This window comes from Muntiacus reevesi, chromosome 14 (assembly GCF_963930625.1).
Source record: "Muntiacus reevesi chromosome 14, mMunRee1.1, whole genome shotgun sequence".
NCBI classification, from domain to species: domain Eukaryota; kingdom Metazoa; phylum Chordata; class Mammalia; order Artiodactyla; family Cervidae; genus Muntiacus; species Muntiacus reevesi.
In genome coordinates, this window is record NC_089262.1 from 50,388,557 (window position 1) to 50,414,297 (window position 25,741).

The 25,741-nt window shown below is 38.5% G+C and overlaps 1 protein-coding gene across 2 annotated transcripts in view; it reads left to right on the forward strand.

Moving 5' to 3' along the window:
* The window catches only part of NDUFAF2 (NADH:ubiquinone oxidoreductase complex assembly factor 2), a 168,272-nt gene that overhangs the window by 86,256 nt on the left and 56,275 nt on the right, over positions 1 to 25,741 (forward strand). For both annotated transcript variants that reach the window (XM_065905172.1, XM_065905170.1), the window contains exon 2: positions 11,554 to 11,643. In XM_065905172.1, the coding sequence (XP_065761244.1) occupies positions 11,554 to 11,643 (90 nt within the window). The remainder of the gene's footprint in view (positions 1 to 11,553; positions 11,644 to 25,741) is intronic.

Below are 25,741 nucleotides of genomic sequence, written 5' to 3' on the forward strand. Positions count from 1 at the left end.
TGGGTAAGCTAATCACCTTATGTCTCATTTTCCTCATCTGTAAAAGATTCTTTTAAAGATAACGGATAATATATCAAGGGCACATAAACATTGCCTGGTACATAGCAGGTTCATAGTAAAAAAAAAAAATGTTACCTCTGAGTAACTTCAGTCAAATTATGCTGTAAGTCAAATGGGAATATGACTTTTGGTGTAAGGATTCTTATTTAGTACTCTTAACTGATGTTTTTTTTAAAAATGTACAAGGGTTCAGAATAACAAGGTTTAAAGTACCAAATCTAACATATATAGTATGAGTCTTGGCTTTCAGTAGCCCACACTTTCATATATTATGCATTGACACTTCTAAGCCTCCTTTCGTATGCAAAATTCAATCTTCTATACATCACCACACAGACTGATTTAGAATTATTACCTGGTTTGCACTGATCTCTGCCACTGGGGTAAAGGACCAGACATCAGTCAGGCAGCAGAGATCTTACTTGGCCATCCTGCCTGCTTCATTACCATTCCTCCAAGTTAGGGGCTCCTGTCGGGCATCAGAGGCCTGAATCTTGCTTGTTTTCAAGGGGATAGCTATCCCAGAGATATGTCACTTTACTCAGCCCAATCTCTCTTTCCACCCCAAAGTCGCCTCTGAATTCCATTCATTCTCCTCACAGTGCTCCACCAGTGGGAAATATTGGGCTGGAAGTAGACAGCTGGTTGAAAATCTTCACCAGGATTGCATCTGCCTGTGGGCCACAACCAACATAGGCCCCCTCCTTTGATTTGTTACTCATGGGAGGAAGCTTTTTCTCCACTGTGGTATCTTGTGAGTTCTGATGCTTCAGCATTTAAAGATTAAAGTCTGCTTAAATATTTTTCCTAGCCTGTGTGGATGGATTTGGAAAGGAGCAGTGGGCCAAGTAAGGAGAAACATCTAAGTCTGCTGTTTCATTCTTCTGGGCCATTGGTGTCACCTGCCTCAGACTGGTACCTGTCAAGGGTCTTACTCATCAGTAGGGTCACTGACACCCTAGGAAGGCAGTATTTGAGGTACTAAACTAGAAATGTTATAAATTTCTAACCAAGTAAGTTTTATTTAACTTTACAATGTACAGGGACACCCTATATGTAGAGGAAAGGGAAATTACATCCAAATAAAAACAAAAGACAAAATCCTTTCCTCTTAATGATTCTGACCAGAACCATTCTTTGTCAGGATGGTTACAAAATGATGATTTTCCAGCTCTTACAGTTACTGCACACATCCTGTTTGGCACTGTGGTAAGCAAGAGTGTTTTAATCTCAATTTGTTTACTTATTCATCTGTTTGTCTATATTTTTAGTGGTTTGGCTTTATGGATTCCGTTCCTTTTCAGTGGTATATAGTTCTTATGCATTTTGGTCTCAGAAGCTTCTTAAACTCTTAAAAATTATTGAAAGAGCTTTGTTTATAAGGTATGTATTTAATATTTATTGTATTGAAACTAAAATGGAATTTTAATTTCATTAAATCAATCAATCAATACTTAAATTTAAGTATTTAATAATTCATTAAAAATAACCCTAATAAATCCATTACATATTTATGGAAATAATATATTTTGATCAGAAATAACTATACTTTCCAAAACAGAAACATTTACAGAGAAGAGTAGCATTGCTTTGTTTTATATGCAAATCCTCCTAATGTGTGACTTAATAAAAGACAGGTGGATTTTTCACATCTGTTTCCTCATTCAGTGTGTTACTATATCACATATCATGTAACCTCTGGAAAACTCCATTGTACATTCATGAAAAAATTAAAAGAGGAAAATAACATCTTAGCATTATTAAAACAGATTTAGCCTCAGAGACACCCTAAAAGGGTGATAGGCACCCTGCAGATCTCCCTTTCACACTTTGACAGTTGCTGGTCTGTAATTCCTAGATTATTTTGGTGCTCAGATTGTCCCAGATTTAGCCAGTGTCTGCACCTTCAAGCTGGCTCTTAAGTCCTTGTGACAGGCCCCTATTATCATCATTTTTTTAAACCCTTGGTTTTTTGGCATAGCAAGATGTTCCAGGCTCCCCTTGAATCCACCCTGCCCTAGGCCTGAAATCAACCATTTTTCTGAGGAAAAATCCTGATTTCTTTTGATGGATGATGGCATAGAGACCAAGATTTGAGCACTAGGAATCCTTATTGCTACTAAGGCCTTTGCTTTTAGGCTCATTCTGCAAATAGAACCAGAAAAATGTATACATGTATATGTGAAAATACATATGTCTGTGTACAAATACATGTCTAGCTTATTTATCATAAGTATCAGTATCTCGAGTTTCAATCTGACCCCTGGTCTTTTTCGCCTTTTCCCGTTGCATGTCTATATATCATTCCACAATGAGAACCCTGGCTTCCAGTAACATTAATGCATATACACATTTGCTGAATCATGTATCTAAAGTAGTTTCATAATTGCCTTACCCATACCACTACAGAAAACAAAGATACTATAAACAGTTAAGGATGTATCTGCAGGTCTTTTCCTGCCCAAGACTTAGGGTACGTATGCAAATACCTTGTTCATAAGTTACCTGCTCTAGTTCTTTCTTCTTTCCCCCATTCAGTGTGGTTGTGTTTTTAGTCTGAAATAAATTTGGGATTATTTGTTTCAGCTCGCTTTCATTTCCTTTCACATCTGTGTTTATTTAATTTTTTGAATATATAGAACATAAGCATGTTGTCAAACTTATTCAAAAGTATATATTCAGACAAGTACCACACCCTTACTAGTTCTAAGATCTTTGCCTTCTTCTTTCAAACCTGACCTAAGATTGTACATGACATAGGATTTTTTGCAATGAAGAGTAAATGCAATCCAAACAATGCTTCAGTGTTCATTGGCCATTTCCTACCCATAGTAATTTCTTACTGGTATATTGATTCCTATGCCCTGTATCAACATATGTGCCACTGGGCCTGTCTCTCCAGACTGGTGTTCAAGATGACTTCAGAAGGTACAAAGACAACCATTACATTTTAAAGATACTTATCTATTTTTTGTATGTTTGAACACAGTGCAACTAGTATATTAAGTCAGTGATTTTCTGGGGTTTTTGGGGGGAGGTGGGGTAAAGTAAAAGTGAATACTGAAGAATAAAGCAAGTCAAAATTAAAGAAAAATATTAGGGAATTAATACCAAAAAGTATGGCCAAATTGCAAAGCAGGCACTTGAACGAGTGAAGTTTAGGGCTCTCTACTCTAGCTCTTCTTTGCCTTGTCTGTGTCCAGGGTCCTTATACTCTGTGCCAGAAACCCAGTAGAACAGATGAGATCTTTTACCTAAACCCATCATCTACCTGATACCAAAGACAAAGAATCATGCCTTTTTTCTTCTTTTAACTAAATGGATTCCATATTTTTTAAAACAAAGTTTTAAGTTTGGGAAACAATACTTTGGGCTTCCCAGGTTGCGTTAATGATAAAGAACCCACCTATTGAAAGTTGCAGTTTCAGTCCCTGGGTTGGGAAGATCAGCTGTAGAAGAGCTTGGCAACCCACTCCAGTATTCTTGCCTGGAGAATCCCACGGACAGAGGAACCAGGCGGGCTACAGTCCATGGGGTCACAGAAAGTCAGACACAACTGAAAAACTTAGCACACCACTATTACCTACACAGACTTTAAATCCATATACCACTGACCGTTATTGATCTACCTAAATTCAGACTTTTGACTACTTTAATATTGTTTAATATTAAGTAAAATATAGTATTAATTATATTGTTTTACTTAATACTCATGGAGTATACCACTGTTGATTGTTTATTGTTGTATTAGGCCTTATTAAACCCTTACATACATTAGATTTAATGTCTTTGTTATTAAGTTAATTTTTAAATGTAAATTAGATCATAAAATTGGACACTTGAGTAAGTACTTATATTTACTCCATTTACTAGATGGAATTTTTTTTGCTATGATACGTAGGATTGTCTTTACAACTCTTGTATGAAAACATATTAGAATGAGTAAGTGTTCAATTTGTGCATAATTTCTTACTAAGTACAAAGCATAAGTCTTATCCCCAGTTCATAGTTGTACAAGTAGCATTTATTCTAAAGAATGGAGTAGTCTTAAAACAGTTTATATGAAGGGGAAAACCCATATCTGGTTACTAAGAGTGTATGCAATAAATTAAAGGCCTTATTTTGTATTGTTGAAGGTGTGTATATGTATTTCATAAACCTTTGATGTCAATCTATTATCAGCGACTAATTCATGAATTACTCTTCTTGTCTTTCCATATACACATCAATAGATATGACTTTTGATTTTAAAATTCTTAAGATAGGTTAAATGAGGTTTATAAACTCGAGGGTAGGAAGTGTATAGATATACATGTATATGCATTTAGTGGTGTTGCTGTGAATGGTAGACCTCTCCATTCGCCCCTCGTATGCTCAATTTTATTGATGGACACTTAAAACCTTATAGACCATATATGTACTTTCAGAAGCCCATCTGTTAGCATTTTGTATTTTAGACGATAATTTTCTGTGCTGTTATTGCTAAAAAGACATACTTCCACCTTAGTATTAAGTTAGGGACTTTATGAAGGCACAGGTACTTTGACTCTCAAACGTTTTGAAAATTGTCATGTAAACATACTTCAGTAAGTTTAGTCTATGCTAAATTTATGGTAACTCTTGTTATTATGATGTGTTTATATATGTGGATACAAGTAGCATTTTAGTAAAAATATATGTATATATGTTGAGCTTCTGCTATGAGAGTAATGCAGCTGTCATTGTTATAGTTTCCTTTTACCCTAATTCTTCTCCCTATAGCCTGGGAGCTTTACTACTGATCCCTTGTCCTACTGTGTATTTATTAGGTAAGATAAGATAAGCAAAAGGTAACTCCTCTTGGAGAACCTCAGGATTAAATCAGCCTGTTTAAATGAGTCTGTAATAAAATGCAGAGATTCCTTGACCTCATCTCAGAGTTTTTAGTCATTAATGGCTTTTCTATGAAATCCTAACCTTTCACTTACTATTACTAAATAAAACTAACCGCTCAGTAATCTTAGGCTTCCCTTTTGTAATTCCCTATCTCCTGCACAGTCACTCCTAGAAGTTTCCTTATCTATAATTGAAAAAACAAATTTTTTTTTGGCTGCTCCTTATGGGATGTGGGATCTTAGTTCCCAGATAAGGGATGGAACATATGCCCCCTGCATTGGGAGCATGGAGTCTTAACCACTGGACCAGCAGGGAAAGTCTTGAAGGAATTTTTTAATTGGTAGAATTTCATGTCATATAGGAGAGAGATTTGCAGGGAACAAAGTCAATTCCTTGAATTATGTCACCTAGTCTGTTTGGATTAGTGTCAGGTTGGCCTAGGAGTGGGAAGAGAAAGTAGTATTTTGCAAGGCCCAGATTTCTCTCCCTGACTGGTTTGATCATTGTTAAGCCATACTCCTCCCCTCATTATCTACCAGTGTCTTCTCTCTTTTAACTTGCATTGCCTGAAATAGTCAGGAACACTTGTTGATTGTTGGGACGTAGAAAATTACCTGGTTTCTTTGGGATCAAAGTTTTAATGACAAAGAAATGTGTTTTGAGACCATCATTTTGATAAAGTTGTTTCAAAAGGATATAATCAGGAGTTTTTGTTTATTGACATATAGTTGTTTTACAATATTGTGTTAGTTTCAAGTATATAGCAAAATGATTCAGATACATACACACACACACACACACATGCACATATATATAAATACACACACAGACACACATATATACACACACACACACACACACATACTTTTCAGATTGTTTTCCATTATAGGTTATCATAAGATATTGAATATTGTTCCCTGTGCTATACAGTAAATCCTTGTTGCTTATCTGTTTTATGTATAGTAGTTTATTCCTATTAATCCCATACTCCTAATTAATTCCTCACTTTCCTCCCATTCCCCTTTGGTCACCATAAGTTTATTTTCTATGTCTGTGAGTCTTTCTGTATTGAAAATAAGTTCATTTGTATTATTGTTTAGATTTCATATATAAGTAATATATAATATTTGTCTTTCTGTGACTTAATTTAGTATGATAATCTTTAGGTCCATCCAGGTTGCTTCAAATGGCAATATTTTTTATGACCAAGTAATATTCCACAATGTAGTATATTTCACACTACATCTCCTTTATCCATTCATCTTCTGATAGACACCTATGTTGCTTGCATAGCTTGGCTGTTGTAAATAGTGTGCTGTGAACATGGGGTACACTGATCTTTTGAAATTAGAGTTTTCGTCTTTTCCAGATATATGCCCAGGAGTGGGATTGCTGGATAGTTTGATAACTCTGTTTTTAGTTTTTTAAGGAACCCCCATATTATTTTCCATAGTGGGGCCAAAAATGTTGATTACCTTAGGCAGTAGCAGAAGTCTCTGAAATCTCTCCTATGTATACTTGCAAGGTGTGAAAGACTTAAACACTTTTTTGTTAATAAAAATGTTTTTTAATTGGCCTACAAATTAATTGGTTTCTCTTTTTCTATACACAAAACCTAGACTTATTCTGCCAAAATTACTTTTTCATACTATGGTAGGAAATTTAAAATTTCTGAAGTAGTTTTAGTGACAGTAGTAGTAGTGACATTGTACAGGAAACAGGGATCAGGACCATCCGCAAGAAAAAGAAATGCAAAAAAGCAAAATGGCTGACTGAGGAGGCCTTATAAATAGCTGTGAAAATAAGAGAAGTGAAAAGCAAAGGAGAAAAGGAAAGATACACCCATTTGAATGCAGAGTTCCAAAGAATAGCCAGGAGAGATATGAAAGCCTTCCTCAGCGATCAATGCAAAGAAACAGGAAAACAATAGAATAGGAAAGACTAGAGATCTCTTCAAGAAAATTAGAGATACCAAGGGAACATATCATGCAAAGGTGGGCTAAATAAAGGACAGAAATGGTATGTACCTAACAGAAGCAGAGGATGTTAAGAAGAGGTGGCAAGAATACACAGAAGAACTGTACAAAAAAGATCTTCTCGACCCAGATAATCACAATCGTGTGATCACTCACTTAGAGCCAGACATCCTGGAATGTGAAGTCAAGTGGGCCTTAGGAAGCATCACTACGAACAAAGCTAGTAGAGGTGATGGAATTCCAGTTGAGCTATTTCAAATCCTGAAAGATGATGCTGTGAAAGTGCTGCAATCAATATGTCAGCAAAATTGGAAAACTCAGCAGTGGCCATAGGACTGGAAAAGGTCAGTTTTCATTCCAGTCCCAAAGAAAGGCAATGCCAAAGAATGCTCAAACTACCGCACAATTGCACTCATCTCACACGCTAGTAAGGTAATGCTCAAAATTCTCCAAGCCAGGCTTCAGCAATACCTGAACCATGAACTTCCAGATATTCAAGCTGGATTTAGAAAAGGCAGAGGAACCAGAGATCAAATTGCCAACATCCGCTGGAGCATCAAAAAAGCAAGAGAATTCCAGAAAAACATGTATTTCTTCTTTATTGACTATGCCAAAGCCTTTGTGTGGATCACAGTAAACTGGAAAATTCTGAAAGAGATGGGAATACCAGACCACCTGACCTGCCTCTTGAGAAACCTGTATGCAGGTCAGGAAGCAACAGTTAGAACTGGACATGGCAGACTGGTTCCAAAGAGGAAAAGGAGTACGTCAAGGCTGTATATTGTCACACTACTTATTTAACTTATATGCAGAGTACATCGTGAGAAACACTGGGCTGGAAGAAGCACAAGCTGGAATCAAGATTGCCGGGAGAAATATCAATAACCTCAAATAGGCAGATGACACTGCCCTTATGGCAGAAAGTGAAGAACTAAAGAGTTCCTGATGAAAGTGAAAGAGGAGAGTGAAAAAGTTGGCTTAAAGCTTAACATTCAGAAAACTAAGATCGTGGCATCTGGTCCCATCACTTCATGGCAAATAGATGGGGAAACAGTGTCAGACTTTATTATTTTGGGCTCCATAATCACTGCAGATGGTGATTGCAGCCATGATAATAAAAGATGCTTACTCCTTGGAAGGAAAGTTGTGACCAACCTAGACAGCATGTTAAAAAGCAGAGACATTACTTTGTCAACAAAAGTCCATCTAGTCAAGGCTATGGTTTTTCCAGTGGTCATGTATGGATGTGAGAGTTGGACGATAAAGAAAGCTGAGTGCCGAAGAATTGATGGTTTTGAACTGTGGTGTTGGAGAAGACTCTTTTTTTTTTCTGCAAGAAGATTCTTTATTTTTTTTTTTTAATTTTATTTTATTAGTTCGAGGCTAATTACTTCACAACATTTCAGTGGGTTTTGTCATACATTGACATGAATCAGCCATAGAGTTACACGTATTCCCCACCCCGATCCCCCCTCCCACCTCCCTCTCCACCCGACTCCTCTGGGTCCTCCCAGTGCACCAGGCCCAAGCACTTGTCTCATGCATTTCACCTGGGCTAGTGATCTGTTTCACCATAGATAATATACATGCTGTTCTTAACGAAACATCCCACCCTCACCTTCTCCCACAGAGTCCAAAAGTCTGTTCTGTACATCTGTGTCTCTTTTTCTGTTTTGCATATAGGGTTATCGTTACCATCTTTCTAAATTCCATATATATGTGTTAGTATGCTGTAATGTTCTTTATTTTTCTGGCTTACTTCACTCTGTATAATGGGCTCCAGTTTCATCCATCTCATTAGAACTGATTCAAATGAATTCTTTTTAACGGCTGAGTAATATTCCATGGTGTATATGTACCACAGCTTCCTTATCCATTCATCTGCTGATGGGCATCTAGGTTGCTTCCATGTCCTGGCTGTTATAAACAGTGCTGTGATGAACATTGGGGTGCACGTGTCTCTTTCAGATCTGGTTTCCTCGGTGTGTATGCCCAGAAGTGGTATTGCTGGGTCATATGGCAGTTCTATTTCCAGTTTTTTAAGAAATCTCCACACTGTTTTCCATAGTGGCTGTACTAGTTTGCATTCCCACCAACAGTGTAAGAGGGTTCCCTTTTCTCCACACCCTCTCCAGCATTTATTGCTTGTAGACTTTTGGATAGCAGCCATCCTGACTGGCATGTAATGGTACCTCATTGTGGTTTTGATTTGCATTTCTCTAGTAATGAGTGATGTTGAGCATCTTTTCATATGTTTGTTAGCCATCTGTATGTCTTCTTTGGAGAAATGTCTGTTTAGTTCTTTGGCCCATTTTTTGATTGGGTCATTTATTTTTCTGGAATTGAGCTTCAGGAGTTGCTTGTATATTTTTGAGATTAATCCTTTGTCTGTTTCTTCATTTGCTATTATTTTCTCCCAATCTGAGGGCTGTCTTTTCACCTTACTTATAGTTTCCTTTGTAGTGCAGAAGCTTTTAAGTTTCATTAGGTCCCATTTGTTTATTTTTGCTTTATTTCCAATATTCTGGGAGGTGGGTCATAGAGGATCCTGCTGAAATTTATGTTGAAGAGTGTTTTGCCTATGTTCTCCTCTAGGATTTTTATAGTTTCTGGTCTTACATTTAGATCTTTAATCCATTTTGAGTTTATTTTTGTGTATGGTGTTAGAAAGTGTTCTAGTTTCATTCTTTTACAAGTGGTTGACCAGTTTTCCCAGCACCACTTGTTAAAGAGGTTGTCTTTTTTCCATTGTATATCCTTGCCTCCTTTGTCAAAGATAAGGTGTCCATAGGTTCGTGGATTTATCTCTGGGCTTTCTATTCTGTTCCATTGATCTATATTTCTGTCTTTGTGCCAGTACCATACTGTCTTGATGACTGTGGCTTTGTAGTAGAGTCTGAAGTCAGGCAGGTTGATTCCTCCAGTTCCATTCTTCTTTCTCAAGATTACTTTGGCTATTCAAGGTTTTTTGTATTTCCATACAAATTGTGAAATTATTCATTCTAGTTCTGTGAAAAATACCATTGGTAGCTTGATAGGGATTGCATTAAATCTATAGATTGCTTTGGGTAGAATAGTCATTTTGACAATATTGATTCTTCCAATCCATGAACACAGTATGTTTCTCCATCTGTTTGTGTCCTCTTTGATTTCTTTCATCAGTGTTTTATAGTTTTCTATGTATAGGTCTTTTGTTTCTTTAGGTAGATATACTCCTAAGTATTTTATTCTTTTTATTGCAATGGTGAATGGTATTGTTTCCTTAATTTCTCTTTCTATTTTTTCATTGTTAGTATATAGGAATGCAAGGGATTTCTGTGTGTTAATTTTATATCCTGCAACTTTACTATATTCATTGATTAGCTCTAGTAATTTTCTGGAAGAGTCTTTAGGGTTTTCTATGTAGAGGATCATGTCATCTGCAAACAGCGAGAGTTTCACTTCTTCTTTTCCTATCTGGATTCCTTTTACATCTTTTTCTGCTCTGATTGCTGTGGCCAAAACTTCCAACACTATGTTGAATAGTAGTGGTGAGAGTGGGCACCCTTGTCTTGTTCCTGATTTCAGGGGAAATGCTTTCAGTTTTTCACCATTGAGGGTAATGCTTGCTGTGGGTTTGTCATATATAGCTTTTATTTGGAGAAGACTCTTGAGAGTCCCTTGGACTACAAGGAGATCCAACCGGTCTATCCTTAAGGAGATCAGTCCTGGGTGTTCATTGGAAGGACTGATGTTGAAGCTGAAACTCCAGTACTTTGGCCACCTGATGCAAAGAGCTGACTCATTGGAAAAAACCCTGATGCTGGGAAAGATTGAGGGCAGGAGGAGAAGGGGACGATAGAGGATGAGATGGTTAGATGGCATCACCGACTCAATGGACATGAGTTTGGGTAAACTCCGGGAGTTGGTGATGGACAGGGAGACCTGGCGTGCTGCGGTTAATGGGTCACAAAGAGTTGGACACGACTACGACCGAACTGAACTGAAGTTAGAAGCTGCTTTTTCTAGTATACCTAATTCTAAATGAAATCTCTTCTTTTTCCTGTTAATTTTCTTATTGTAGGAGGAAGTGGTGGAGAAAGCAATGGCACCCCACTCAAGTACTTTTGCCTGGAAAATCCCATGGATGGAGGAGCCTGGTAGGCTGTGGTCCATGGGGTCACACAGAGTCAGACACAACTGAAGTGACTTAGCAGCAGCAGCAGGAGGAAGTATGCAATATCTAAAGAGAAAATACTTCTTTTAGTAGCAACTGTGTCATGTGCTATGCTCTTAGCTGCTGTAGTGTTCAACTCTTTGTGATCCCGGGATGTAATCTTCCAGGTTCCTCTGTCCATGAGGATTCTCCAGGCAAGAATACTGGAGTGGGTTGCCATGCCCTCCTCCAGGGGATCTTCCCAACCCAGGGATTGAACTCAGAACTCCTGCATTGCGAGAGGATTCTTTACCATCTGAGCCACCAGGGAAGCCCAGGAATACTGAAATGGTTAACCTATCCCTTCGCCAGGAGATCTTCCCGACCCAGGAATCGAAACAGGGTCTCCTGCGTTGCAGATGGATTCTTTACCAGCTGAGCTACCAGGAAAGTTCTGACTGTGCCATGGGTTCTTTTAAAAATGTAATACTCACTTTTGTCTTACAGGACAAACTATTCGAGAGAAAAGAATTGTAGAAGCAGCAAATAAAAGAGAAATAGACTATGAAGTGGGGGATATCCCAACAGAATGGGAAGGTAAGTTTCTGCTTTTAGTTGTAACTTCTGGAAAGCAAATTATTTATATATAAAATCATTAAGAACGTGCATAATTTCATGTTTATTCTCTTTGCAAAAACTTTTACAATCTGAATTGATGAAACTTTTTTTAAGCTTTTGTATTTCTTTGAAAGTTGTGACAGTGTCACATTTCAGGAAGGGAACAGTGAGAACTATGAAGCATTAGCAGAGCTCAGACTAGCATGAGAGGAGCAAAGCTCCATATATGCAGAATTGAAGGAGGCACCATTTTTGTATGCTGGTCCTAAACTTGCCCAACCTCATGATTTGAATTCTGTTTCTGTTTCATTCTCTATCCATGTGAATATCTTCCCAGGTGGCTCAGTGTTAAAGAATCCACTTGCCAAGCAGGAGACACAGGTTTGATTCCTGGGTTGAGAAGATACCCTGGAGAAGGAAATGGCAACCCACTCCAGTATTTCTTGCCTGGAAAATCCCATGGACAGAGGAGCTGGGTGGGCTACAGTCCATGGACCCGCAAAGAGTCAGGTACAACTTAATGACTAAACAACAACCCACATGAACATGGGAAAGTAACTCATACTTCTCAGACTTAGTTTCCTCTTTTTTAAATTGTGGATAATACTTGTTTTAAATGCCATTTAGAATATTTGTTCAACTTAACAATTAGTTGCCCCCGTGTTTAGAGAAGGATGGACACTTGATCCCTGTCAGTACTTGGAATTAAGGTAAAAAATCAGAGAAAGAGCAAAATAATAGCAGTGTTTCCATATGACTGGGAATAGTAACTTATGAACTTGGTAGCCTTTGGGGGACTATCTTCAATCCACCCCTTGACCTTTGTTACAGATAAAAACCTCTTTATCTACTAAGAAGAAAATGGAAACCAGTCTGCAAAGAGAAGGACAATTAACCCTTGAACAACACAGGTTTTGTTTTTGTTTTTGCTTTTGTTTGTTTGTCTTGAACAACACAGGTTTGAAATAGGTCCACTTAGACACAGATTTTTTTCAGTAAGTTCGTGCTATGGTATTACATGATCATTGGTTGGTTTATTCCGCTGATGCAGAACTACAGATATGGAAATCTGACTGCAAAGTTATAGGTGGATTTTTAACTGCAAGGAAGTCAGTGCTCCTAACCCTGCGTGTAGAAAGACAGAATATTTCCTAGGTTTCCAGCAACTTTCCAGTTCCCAGTTCCATTTCTTTCTGAATGATGTTCAGCTGCAAGTTTGCCTTTGAGTTCTGTGTTATAAATTTTCCCTTTCTCTTTATTAGTTCTTAACCTAGTGCTTGGCACATAGTAAGTGCTCAGTAAGTATATATTGAATACTTAAAACTCTTGCTTGTTATTTACAACTAAAGAAAACTTAACTGAAATACCAGTTGTGCTCAGTTATGTCTGACTCTTTGCAACCCCATGAACTGCTGCCCTTCAGGCTCCTCTATCCATGGAATTTTCCAGGCAAGAATACTGGAGTGGGTTGCCATTTCCTACTCCAGGGGATCTTCCCCACTCAGGGATCGAACCTGCAACTCCTTTGTCTCCTGCATTGCAGGCAGATTCTTTACCACTGAGCCACCTGGGAAGCCCCATGCCTATCTTTTATATCACTTAACATTTGCCAAGTGTTTACTTGTATACCTGGTATTATGCCATTGCTTTAAATCATTATATATATAGCACACTATATATGCTCAGTCACTCAGTTGTGTCCAACTCTCTGCGACCCCATGGACTGTATGTAGCCCACCAGGCTCCTGTGTCCATGGGATTCTCCAGGCAAGAATACTGGAGTGGATTGCCATTGCCTTCTCCAGGGAATCTTCCTGACCCAGGGATCAAACCTGTGTCTCCCGTGTTTCTTGCATTGGCAGGCAGGTTCTTTACCGCTATAATCCTATGAGATAGCCATGGCAGTTTTACCCATTTAATCGAAGTTCTAGAAATATTAGATAAGTTGCCTGGGTAATACAGCTATGCACAGTAAGCAGTCAGCCCTTTGTTTTCTAGTGGGTTTAGTATAATACCTTACACATGGTAGTGATCGTCATTGAGTTATTTTTGTCAGCATATAAGTGTAAATATGTCCCTGGAAAGATCTTTTCTATTTTTCCTTATTAACTATGAAAATAGTAGAACTATAAGAGAACTTAAAAACAGGCTTTTTGAAGAAATACAGAATATAAACTGGCAACTTCTAGGAGTAATTGAGCTTTCTTATTTTAAAAGATTCCAGTGTTATAAGCTACATTTGAAATTCTCAGATGATGCCTCCCACCTTCCTATAATGAACCTATTTTTATCATTTTTCCAATAATAATATAGAATTAAAATGTTTATAGAAATAAAGAAATAGGTAATGACTCATTTTTGAGTGTTTGAGACTTTCAGAGAATCAGAATGAAATTCTGATGCTTTTTATGGATTTGTCCTGATCTAGTAATTCAGCATAACTGTCCTGTGGCTCATACCCTTAAAATATATGTATCATCTAAGCACTGAAACAAAAATTATTTTTATAGTGTTACATATCAATTAAATGTAAAAAATAAGAACTCCATGAGTGAAGTGAGTCAGAAAGAGAAAGAGAAATATTATATTCTAACACACATATATGGAATCTAGAAAAATGGTACTGAAGAATTTATTTACAGGGCAGCAGTTGAGAAACGGACATAGAGAATAGACTTATGGACATGGGGAGAGGGGAGGAGAGGGTGAGATGTATGGAAAGAGTAACACGGAAACTTACATTACCATATGTGAAATAGATAGCCAATGGGAATTTGCCGTATGTCTCAGGAAACTCAAACAGGGGCTGTGTATCAACCTAGAGGGGTGGGATGGGGAGGGAGATGGGAGGGAGGTTCAAAAGTGAGTGGATATATATATACCTATGGCTGATTCATGTTGAGGTTTGACAGAAAACAACAAAATTCTGTAAAGCAATTATACTTCAATAAAAAAATTAAAAAAAATAAAAATAAAAAAGTTTTATTTTTATTTTAGAAGTGAGTCAAAGACAAGCATCATATAATATTGCTTATATTTGGAATCTAAAAATATAGTACAAACAGACTTATTTACAAAACAGAAATAGTGCCACAAATGTAGAAAACAAACTTATGCCATGAAAAAGTAAAGTAAAATATAAATATATACACAAATCACTGTATACAGGAAAGGAAAGAGAAAAAACTTAAATAATGTCAACCCCAAATGAATCTAAAGTATTTTCAGGTTCAAATGAGTATTATGTTTAATTATTAGTAGTAGAGTACAGGTTCCCACAAGCTGCATTTTCTGCCACAATATGTATTAAACGGCTCAACCTTTTCATCTGTTTATATACTGAACATCTATTGAAGATCTCTGAATTCATGAAGTTTACATTCTGGAGTGGGAAACAATAAACTAGATAAATAACTACATGGTATGTTATTGGCCCCAGAAAATAAATCTGATACAGGGAGTAGGGAGTGTTGGGGACGGTTTTGCAGTTTTAAGTAGTTTTTTAAAATGGCCTTGTTGAGAACTTGGCTTTTGAATAAAGGCAGAGGAAGAAGCTGGTCATGCTGATAAGTAGCAGAGGAGCATTCCTGGAGAACCAGGGCTGACGCCCTGAGGCAGGAGCACGCTCTGGTTTTGTTTTTGTTTTTTTTTTTTTTTTTCACGCTCTGGTTTTTAAGGAACAGCATGGAAACCAGTGTGGCTGGTAGCAGGTAAGGTTAGAAAAGCAATAGGATGCTCGGTCTTGCAGTCCTTTTGTAAGGACTCTGGCTTTTACTCTGAGATTGGAAGGCAGTGGAAGGTTTGAAAAGAGTCCTCAGTACTCTGAGTTACATTTAACAGGATCACTGTGGCTGCTGCATTGCAGAGAGACTGGCAGGGGAGGGGGGTGGCACATAAGCAAAGCTTAGAGACAGGATGCTCTTGAAATAATTCAGGCAAGAGCTGACTGTGGCATGGACCAGAGTAACAGTGTGAGTGGAAAGAAGTAGTTGCTTTCTGGATGTCTTGTAAAAGTAAAGCCAGTGAGATTTGCTGAGACATTGGATGTGGAAAGTGAGAGAACAGTCAGTGCTGACTTAAACTTTTGGACCTCACCTGAGAAAGGGCAGTTGCTGTTGACTGAATGGGGCAAGACTGGAAGGAGCAAATTTGTGAGAAGAAACTAAATCAGTTTTGAAAATGAAGCTTGAGATAACTGTTAGATATCCAGGTAGAGATATTAAGTTGTATATAAGAATTTAGTGGAAAAGTTTGGACTGGCAATAAAACGTGAAGTTGACCGCATATAAATGGTAATGAAAAGCCAGGAGATAGGATGAGATCACAGAGGATATATGTAAATAGAAAGTGAGAAGTTCATACAGTATGACCCAGCAATCCCACTGCTGGCCACATATCTGGAGAAAAACATAAAAATGCCCTAATGTTTGTTTCAGTACTATTTACAATAACTAAGACATGGAAGCAACCTAAGTGTCCATCAACAGATGTATGGATAAGGAAGATGTGATTAAAAAGAAAGAGGACGTGGTACAATGGAATACTACTCAGCCATAAAAAGAGCAAAATATGCCATTTGCAGCAAGATGAATGGGCCTCGAGATTATCATACTAAGTGAAGTGAGTCAAAGACAAGCATCATATAATATTGCTTATATTTGGAATCTAAAAATATAGTACAAACAGACTTATTTACAAAACAGAAATAGTGCCACAAATGTAGAAAACAAACTTATGGTTAAGAAAGGCCAAAGGGAGGTGGAAGGGATAAATTAGGAGTTTGGGATTAACGCATACACACTGTGTGTGTGTGTGTGCACGTGCTCAGTCATGTCTGACCCTTTGCACCCCCGTGGTCTGTAGCCCACTGGGCTTCTCTGTCCATGGGGTTTCCCAGGCAAGGATACTGGAGTAGGTTGCCATGCCCTCCTCCAGGCGATCTTCCTTATCCAGGGATTGAGCCTGCATCTCTTGTATTTCCTGCATTGGCAGGCAGATTCTTTATCACTAGTACTGGGAAGCCCATATACACACTACTATGTATGTAAAATAGATAACTAATAAGGACTTAGTATATAGCAAAGGGAACTCTACTCAATATTCTGTAATAACCTATTAATATATGGGAAAATAATCTAAAAAGAATGGATATATGTGTATGTATAACTGAACACCTGAAGTTCACTTTTCACCTGAAACTGGCAACCTTGTAAATCAACTATTGTTGTTGTTGTTTAGTCACTGAGTCTTGGCCGACTCTTTTGTGACCCCATGGACTGTAGCCCACCAGGTTCCTCTGTCCATGGGATTTTGCAGACAAGAAAGACAAGAATACTGGAGTGGGTTGCCATTTCCTTCTCCGGAGATCTTCCTGACTCAGGGATCAAACCTGTGTCTCACAAATTCTTTACCTTTGAGCCACCAGAGAGGCCCCAAATCAACTATACTCCAATTGAAAAAAAAAGAATTATAAAGAAAAAAAGAAAGAAATCGAGAAGTTCAAAGACTGAGCCCTAGGTTTTTCTAAAGTTTAGAGACAATGAAGACAAAAAGGAGCAGCCAGAAAAGTAGGAAGAAAAAAGGAAAAGTTTCAAGAAGAAACAGGTGATCAACCATGTCAAATGAGGACCAAGAATTAATTCTTTGCTTTAAGAACAGATCACTGATCCTGACAAAAATAGTTCTGTAGAGTGTTAGGAAGAAAAGCCTTTAGAAAAAAGAATAGCAAGGGAAAATTTCAAGAGAGTGAATATAAGTAATGCTTATGAGAATTTATCTGTAAAAAACAAAGGAGAACGTTGAGGGTGTACCTGGGTGGGAAAGTGGAATTGAGAGGAATTCGATTGTGTTTTTAAAGACAATAGAAGTAACCAAATTTTTTAATAGTGATGAGAAAGTTCCACTTGAAAAGGAAGCATTAATGACTCAGAAGAAAGACCTTGAGAAAGCAAGATGGGACAGAGTCTAATACACTTGTGGAAGAATTGGCCTTTGATAAGAGCATGCAAAGTTCATCAGGAGGAATAGCAGAAAAGTAGAGCATATTGTCTTAGATAGAGGTAGATCAGTAGATGTTTGATAACCTGTGTAAATTCCTTTTTGATTCCTCCAAATGAAGCACAGAGAGATTAAATAGCTCCCTAAATACAAAGAGCAGCTATAGCCATGATTTGAACCCAAATTATCTGTCTCCCTGGTGGCTCAGATGGTAAAGAATCTGCCCACAATGCTGGAGACCCAGGTTTGATTCCAGAGTCGGGAAGATTGGACATGACTGAGCAACTTTCACCCTCACTTTTTTCTGTCTCCACAGTCTTTACTCTTCTTGTATTGCCCACCTCATAATGACAAGGCCTATTTCTACTTATCCTTCAAGTATTAGAGTAGACATGAATTTCTTTGGACGTCTTTCCGACCCCACCCCTCACCCCCTAGTGCTAAGTGGTATATTCATTTCATGTTTTTCATCTGACTTTATGCCTCCCCCCAAACATAACACAACACACTGTAGAATACTCTCTTAGAATATTCACTGTAGAATATCTACCTCTTCTCCCTGGACTTGAAGATTCTTTAGAATAGTCGTTACCTTGTTCATCATTATATTCTTAGGGCCTAGTTCAACACTTAACGTAAAATAAGTGCAAGCTCAATCAACATTTAATGAATGAATGTATTTTAAATTGAAACTACACGAGGAAGAAACATTTTGGGGACTTAGCTGACATGCTGAAAATAGTCTATTTTAAAAAGAAAGACATGAAATGGCACACCAAAGCAGTTGGTTCCAAACATAAAGGACACTCAACGTTCAGATGTGGGAGGTAGTATAGTACTAGCTATTGAACTTTCTTGTAAGGTTTCAGGGACCGTTTAAGTTTCATCCATGTTATGATATATAGTTCTTATACAGAGCATCTCAAAAGCTTTATCTTTCTGATTCAGATCACAGTTTATCTTCCTTTTTCCTGTTTTGTTGTTTTTGGTAAGTTTAAACTAGTCTTTTGTTGTCAATAATAAACATTGTTGATAAGAACCCTAAAAATACATGCAAAGTAGAGTGTAATAGGAAGAGACAGAAAGGTTCTGATCCAGTATTTATTTTTAATGGAATGTTAAACTTAACCACACATACTCATTAAAATGTAAAAAATAAATTTCAAAATAAAGTCAGGTAAAATTAATTTTCAGATATATTAATCCATACCTGTCTATCCTTAACATAATAATGAATATCTCAGTATAAAAGTACTTTCATTGCTTTATTATTAATAAATAATAATTGTTTAACATGCTTTTCTTAAGTCACAGGAACATCAGACACAGATGGGTCCTTAAAGGACTACCCACCAATAATTTTCAAAATAAACTTCAAAAACTAATGTAAGGGCATGTCCCAGCATCAGAAGACCTGAGTTATGCTCAGGTCCTCCAATGTCCATTTATTATGTTGGTCATCTTGGGCAGATTGATTTACCTCTGTTTTTGATCTGTCAAATTAAAAGGCTGGGTTCAGTATCTGTTAAGGCCCCACCTATGTCTGATATTCTGTGATTGTATGAATCTAGAATTATCTCTAATCAACTGATGTCCCAATTCAAAGTCTCTGGACCTACTGTAAAACCAAATTGCTTGGCTGGGAATTATTGAGAGTTGATGGTGATCTCCTTTATCAGATGATAGGATAGCTGCATATATTAATTATCTATTGCTGCTTAACAAATTACCCCCAAAATTAGAGGCCTAAAATGATGAACTTTTATTATCTCACAGTTCTGAGTTAGGAATCTAAGCATGGCTTAAGTGGATCTTCTGTCTTAGGGTCTCTACGAAGCCTGCAGACAAGATGTTGGCCTGGGCTTCAGTCATCTCAGTGCTTCTCTCAGGACCCATCTGTTTTGAAGCTCATTCACATGGTTTTGTCAGGCTGTGGAAGATCTATTTTCAAGCTCACTCAGATGACCATTGCCTGGCTTCAGGTTCTTCCTAGCTATTTGACTTAGGGCCTTAGTTACCTGATAACTTTAGCTTTCTAAGTCTTGATATCAGGTACTGTTAGTCCTTTTTTGAAGTTGTTTTCGCTATTTGAGATCCTTTGTATTTTCATATGGATTTCATAATCACTTTGTTAATTTCTGTAAAAATACCTCCTGGGCTTTTGGTTTGGATTGTGTTGAATCTATAGATCTCTTTGCAGAGAACTAACATCTTAACAAGGATCTCTTGACGCCTGAATATTGTATATCTCTTCATTTAACTTAGGGATTATTTAATTTCTCTCATCAGAGTTTGTAGCTTTCATTGTACCTATATTGCACATTTCTTGTCAGATTTTTTCCTAACCACTTCATATTTTTGATGCTATCATAATGATAACATTTTTCAAGTTTAATTTCTCATTATCAAATAAATATTCAGTAGACTTTTTATATTGATTTTGTATCCATTACCTTGCTAAATTCAGTTATTAATTATAGTAGCCTTTTAAAAATAATTTCATCAGATTTTCTATGTAGAAGATCATGTTGTTTGTGAATAAAACATTTTTCTTAATTCTTTCCAACTTGGATTTCTTTAATTTGTTTTATGCTCACTGATTGGCATTGGCTAGAACCTCCAATAAACTGTCTAGTAGGGAAGAGAGAAGAGTGAACAGTCTTGTCTTATTCCTTATGTTTTACTTTTTTAAATATATTTTTGAGTTATCTAAAATTTTGTTTAAAAATTTCAAATCTGTGTTCTTGAGGGATACTAGTTAGTAATTCTTTTTTTCTTGTCTTTTTGTGATTTTGGTATCAGGGTAATGCTAATCTCGTGAAATGCATTTGGACGTATTCCTTCTTCACAAATCTGTAAGAGTTTGTGTGAGTTATACTACCTCTTTAGGGCTTCCGTGGTATAGCTCTACTGGTAAAAAAAAAAATCCCCCTGAAAGGTGGGAGACCTGGATTTTACCCCTGGATTGGGAAGATCCCCTGGAGGAGGGAATGTCTCCCCATTCCAGTGTTCTGGCCTGGAGAATTCCATGGACTGTATAGTCCATGGGGTCACGAAGAGTCAGATATGACTGAAGCAATTTGGCATAATTTATTTACTAGACAGGATATTCAGGTTATGTGTTTCTTCTTGAATGATCTTTGGTAGGTTGTATTTTCCAAAGAATCTGCCATTTCATCTAAGTTTCCAAATTTTTTTTGACATAAAACAGACCATAGTATTATCTTATTTTTCTTTTAATAGCTTCAGAAGCTGTGTGGTGTTAACCTCTTTCATTCCTGGATGTTATAGCTACAGTGGGTACCCCCAGATTCTGTATTGAAGTTGTAACCCCTCTTACCTCAGACTAGAGGCTTCTCAGGTGGCGCTAGTGGTAAAGAATTCACCTGCCAATCCAGGAGATGCAAGAGAAATGGGTTTGATCCCTGGGTTGAGAAGATCCCCTGAAGTACGAAGTGGCAACCTATTCCAGTATTCTTGCCTGGGACAGAGGAGCCTGATGGGTTAAAAAGTCATGGGGTCACACAGAGTTGGACCCAACGGAGTGACTGAGCACACCTCAGGCTATATTGAGAGACAGTCTTTAGAGGGAATTAAGTTAAACTGAGGTCCTTAGGACCAGTCTTAATCCAGTATGACTAATGTCCTTATAAGAAAAGTCCATTAGGACAGAGGTGTGAACAGAGGGGAGAGCTTGTGAAGACAGAGGGAGAAGACTGCATAAGCCAAGGAGAAAAGCCTCAGAAGAAACCAACCTTGCCACCACCTTGGTCTCAGTCTTTCAGTATTCAGAATGTGTGAGTCTCTAAGTGTGAGTCTGAGATTTTTCAGTGTCAGGGATGTTTTTAGAACGGATGCCTACTACAGTTTTCCTCAGTGTGTGCTGGCCATTATCCCTTGATAGGGGATGTCATCGGTATTGCGAGGACCAGAGCCTGCAACTGGATGTTGAGTGGGGTCTCTTCTTTGTTCTGTGGTTGTCACAGCCCTGTCTGGGGCAGAATCTGCTCCCCACTTGTTGGAGTAGAAGCCCCCAGGTCCGTTTCTGAATTGCAGTGTGAGGTAGGTGGGACCAGAGTACTTCCACTGGGAGAGGAGCTACCGAGAATTCCAAGATATGCATTCTCTGGTGTTGCCAGTCACTGATGTGCACATTTACAAAGTGCAGTCTTGTGGGCACTGACCCGGGCCCCTCCTCATCCACTGGAATGCAGGCAGTCGGCCCAGAAGTCCCTCAGGCACAGTGCTCACACGGCCACCAACACAGTTCTGATGGCACGGATCCGCTAAAGTTAGGTACTAGGACCCGCCGTGAAAGTGAAGTCACTCAGTCGTGTCCAACTCTTTGCGACCACATGGACTGTAGCCCACCAGGCTCCTCCATCCATGGGATTTTCCAGGCAAGAATACTGGAGTAGATTGCCATTTCCTTCTCCAGGGGATTCCCAACCCAGGGATCGAACCTGGGTCTCCCGCATTGCAGGCAGACGCTTTGCCATCTGAGCCACCACGGAAGCCCATGAGGGCCTGCCATAGTTCCGTGTATTCTCACACCTGGCCCCATTGTGGGAGTTGCAGGGTCAGCCCAGTACCCATCTGCGCTTGTACGTGTGCACACTTGCAGAGCCTGCGGCTGCTAGTGCCAAACCTGCACACCCACAGGAGTACCAGTAATTCCCTTGGATGTCCTGAGGGCGCTGAGCTTACCGAGGCGCCAGCTCGTAAATCCTCCAAAGACACCAGGATGTGGCTCAGATTTCAACCCCACCTCCACATGTGGGCCGCCCACAGGCACTTGCACACTGCCAGATCTCTTAGAGGCGGAGCTACACCTGCCGTGAGTACCCAGGAACAAGAGTGAGGCTGCTCTGGTGGGGCTGCAATAGCCGGCCAGCCTCCTGCCTTTTCACACCCCTGTTTGAGGCCTGGGCCACGCTGCAGACTGTCTCTGGGCAGCCAGCCCCAGTCCTTTCCCCAGGGCAGTCCACTGAAGTCGAGTTTCAGCACGCAGCCCCTGTGCACACCAGCAGAAGACTCACATCTTGGTCTGGGTGTGCAGTGAGGTGGTCAGGACCATCTGTGCTGGTCCTCAGTTCTGCCTGCTACAAGCCAGCGGCTGCACTTTTCTCTGAGCCTCCGGAGTGCCCTGTCTGTCCTGGCTGATCTCCCAGCTGTTGAAGGCAGTTCCCAGGGTAAAGGAACCTTTCTTCTTTCACAGCTCCCTCCCAGGGGCTCAGGTCCCGTCCCTATTTCTTTTTTTTTTTCCCTCTCATCCTTCCCAGTTACATGGTGATCATTCTTGCAGCTTTGAATGTGTGAGATCTTCTGACCCGGTTCAGTAAGTATTCTGTGAGAATTGTTCCACGTGCAGATATGTTTGATGTATTTGTTGGAGGAGGTGAGCTCCACAGTATTCTGTTCCACCATCTTGATCTTTCCCTCCCTTCTAGTTCTGAGGCTTGTTTATGATTCAGTTATATTTCCCTTTGTGGGTTGTCAGCTATATTTCTTTGATTTCTTATTTTAGTGGCTGCCTCAGGTTTTGTAGACTACCATCTTCAACATACCAGAGTCTTTCTTTATGTAGTTATTCTACTTCATACAGAGTACAAGAACCTTATAGAAGTATACTACCATTTTTTCTTTCTAACATTTCTGTTATTGTCATGTATTTTAGTTCTCCATATGTTATAATCTACAGTCTACATCATTTTTATTGAAACAGTGAGCTAGCACTTAGAGATGTTTAATTAATAAGAGAAATATAACATTTATCCATATTGTTAGCATTTCTAATGTTCTTCAGTCCTGTTTGGAGATCCAGATTTCCATCTGGAATTATTTTCTTTTAGTCTGTAAGACTTCCTTTAACATTTCTTTAAATGTGAGTCTGCTGGCGTTGAACTCTTTCAACTTTTGCATGTCTGAGATATATTTTTAAAGGTGTTTTAAAGATATTTCTCTGCATGTAACATTCTAGGTTGATAGCTGCTTTGCTGTCTGTAGTTCTAACGTATTCTACCTTACATGGTTTCTGTTAAGAAATCTGTTGTCGTGCTTGTCTTTATCCGTATTTATGTGATATGTATTTTTTCCTTTGGCTGATTTAAAGTTTTTCTTTTTATAACTGGTTTTGAGCAATCTGATTATGATGTACCATAATATAATCTCTTGTGCTTGATGTTTCTTGAGCTTCTTAGACCTACTGATTTGGTTTCCATCAAATTTAGAAAAATTTTGGCCACCATTTCTTCAAACATTTTCCCTGTGTCCTGCTTTGTCCTCTCTTTCAGATTCTCCATTCACAGCGTTAAGCTGGTCAAAGCTGTGTCACAGCTCACAGATGTTCTGTTTACTTGTAGAAGCTTTTTTCTCTTTGAGTTTCAGTTTGTATAGTTTCTCTTGCTGTATCTTCAAGTTCACTAATATTTTCCTTCACAATGTCAAATAACTATTCATCCATCCAGAGTATTTTTCATGTTGGCATTGTAGTTTTCATCTCTACCAGTTTGATATGGGTCTGTTTTGTATCTCCAGGTCTCTGCTTAACATGTTCAAACTTTCGCTTAGCTTTTTGAACATATGGGGTGCGGTTGTAACTGTTTTAATGTTCTTGTCTTCTAATTTACCATCTGTATCTGTTTTCAGTTGGTTTGGGTAAGTTGATTTTTTTTCTCCTCAGTGTGGGAAGCGTTTTTCTGCTTCTTTGTTTGCTCGGCAATATCTGATTGGATGTCAGACATTTAAATTTTTTGCCTAATTGGATAGTGGATATTTCTGTGTTCGTGTGTGTGTGTGTGTGTGTGTGTGTGTGTGTGTATGTATATTTGAGCTTTGTTCTGAGACAGTTACATTACTGGGAAACGGGTTGATTCTTTCAGGGCTGACTTTTAAGATTTGTTAGATGGGACTAGAGCATAGTTTAATCTACAACTAATAATTCTGCACTGTTGATGCAAATCATTTCTCAGCACTCTACTCTGCCCCGTCGATAAAGAGGTTTTCCACTCTGGGTGGTAGAAATTGACATTGCTCTTGACCCTGTGCAAATCCTGAGTTCTGTTCCTTCTGATCCTTTTCAAGTGGTTCTCTTCCTGACGTCCAGAGTTCCTTGCTCACCTGAACTGAGCAGTGCTCTGCTGAAAACTTGGTCTTCTGCCGATCTCCATCCAGAGTGTAGTCTCTGTAGCAGTTTCCTGTCTGGTAGTCTATCCTGTGAATTTTAGGCACCCTGTTCTCCCTGGACTCTCAGCCTCATCTCCATAATTTAGATAGTATGGTGGGTTTTGGCTGGATCCCCTCCCTGTTGCCACAGCCTAGAAACTGTCAGAGCATTGAGCTGAGGCAATTGTAAGGGTAATTCTTGTTTACTTTGCATTCTCAGGGACCACGGTATTTATTACTCAATGTCCAGTCTTGAAAATTGCTGTTTCATATCATTTGTCCCTGTTGCTCCATCTTGGGTAGAAGTGGAAGACAGCTTTCTTTCAGTGAGCTTAATGCATTTGAGATTCATTTGTTCTTGCATGAATCAGTAGTTTATTCCTTTTTATTGCTGGGTAGAATTCTATCGTGTTGATCTACCAGTTTGTTTAATCTGTTCACCAGCTGAAAGACATTTGGGTCATTTACACTTGATAGCAGTTGTTAACTGGAGCCGCTGCGCCATCTGTACATCTTCTTTTTGCCCAGCTATTTTTTATTTGGTTGGCTTTTTTCCCCTATTTGTTTCCTTTTAAGAATTTCTCATATGTCCTCTATACAAGTCTTTACCATACATGTGATTTGCAAATATTTTTTCAGTGTTTTCATTCTCTTCCCTGTGCTGCTTGAAGAGGACACATTATTGATTTTAATGAAATCAGAGTTATCATTTTTTCTTTTATGCCTCATCATGCTTTTGGTGTTGTATGTAGCAAATTTTTGCCTAACCCAAGCTCACAAATATTTTCTTTGGTGATTTCTTCTAGAAGTTTTAGAGTTTGTGATTTTACATTTGTCTCTCTGATTCATTTTGAATTATATTTTGTGCATGGTGTAGGTATCAGTCAATTTGGACATGGATATGGATAGCTGGTTT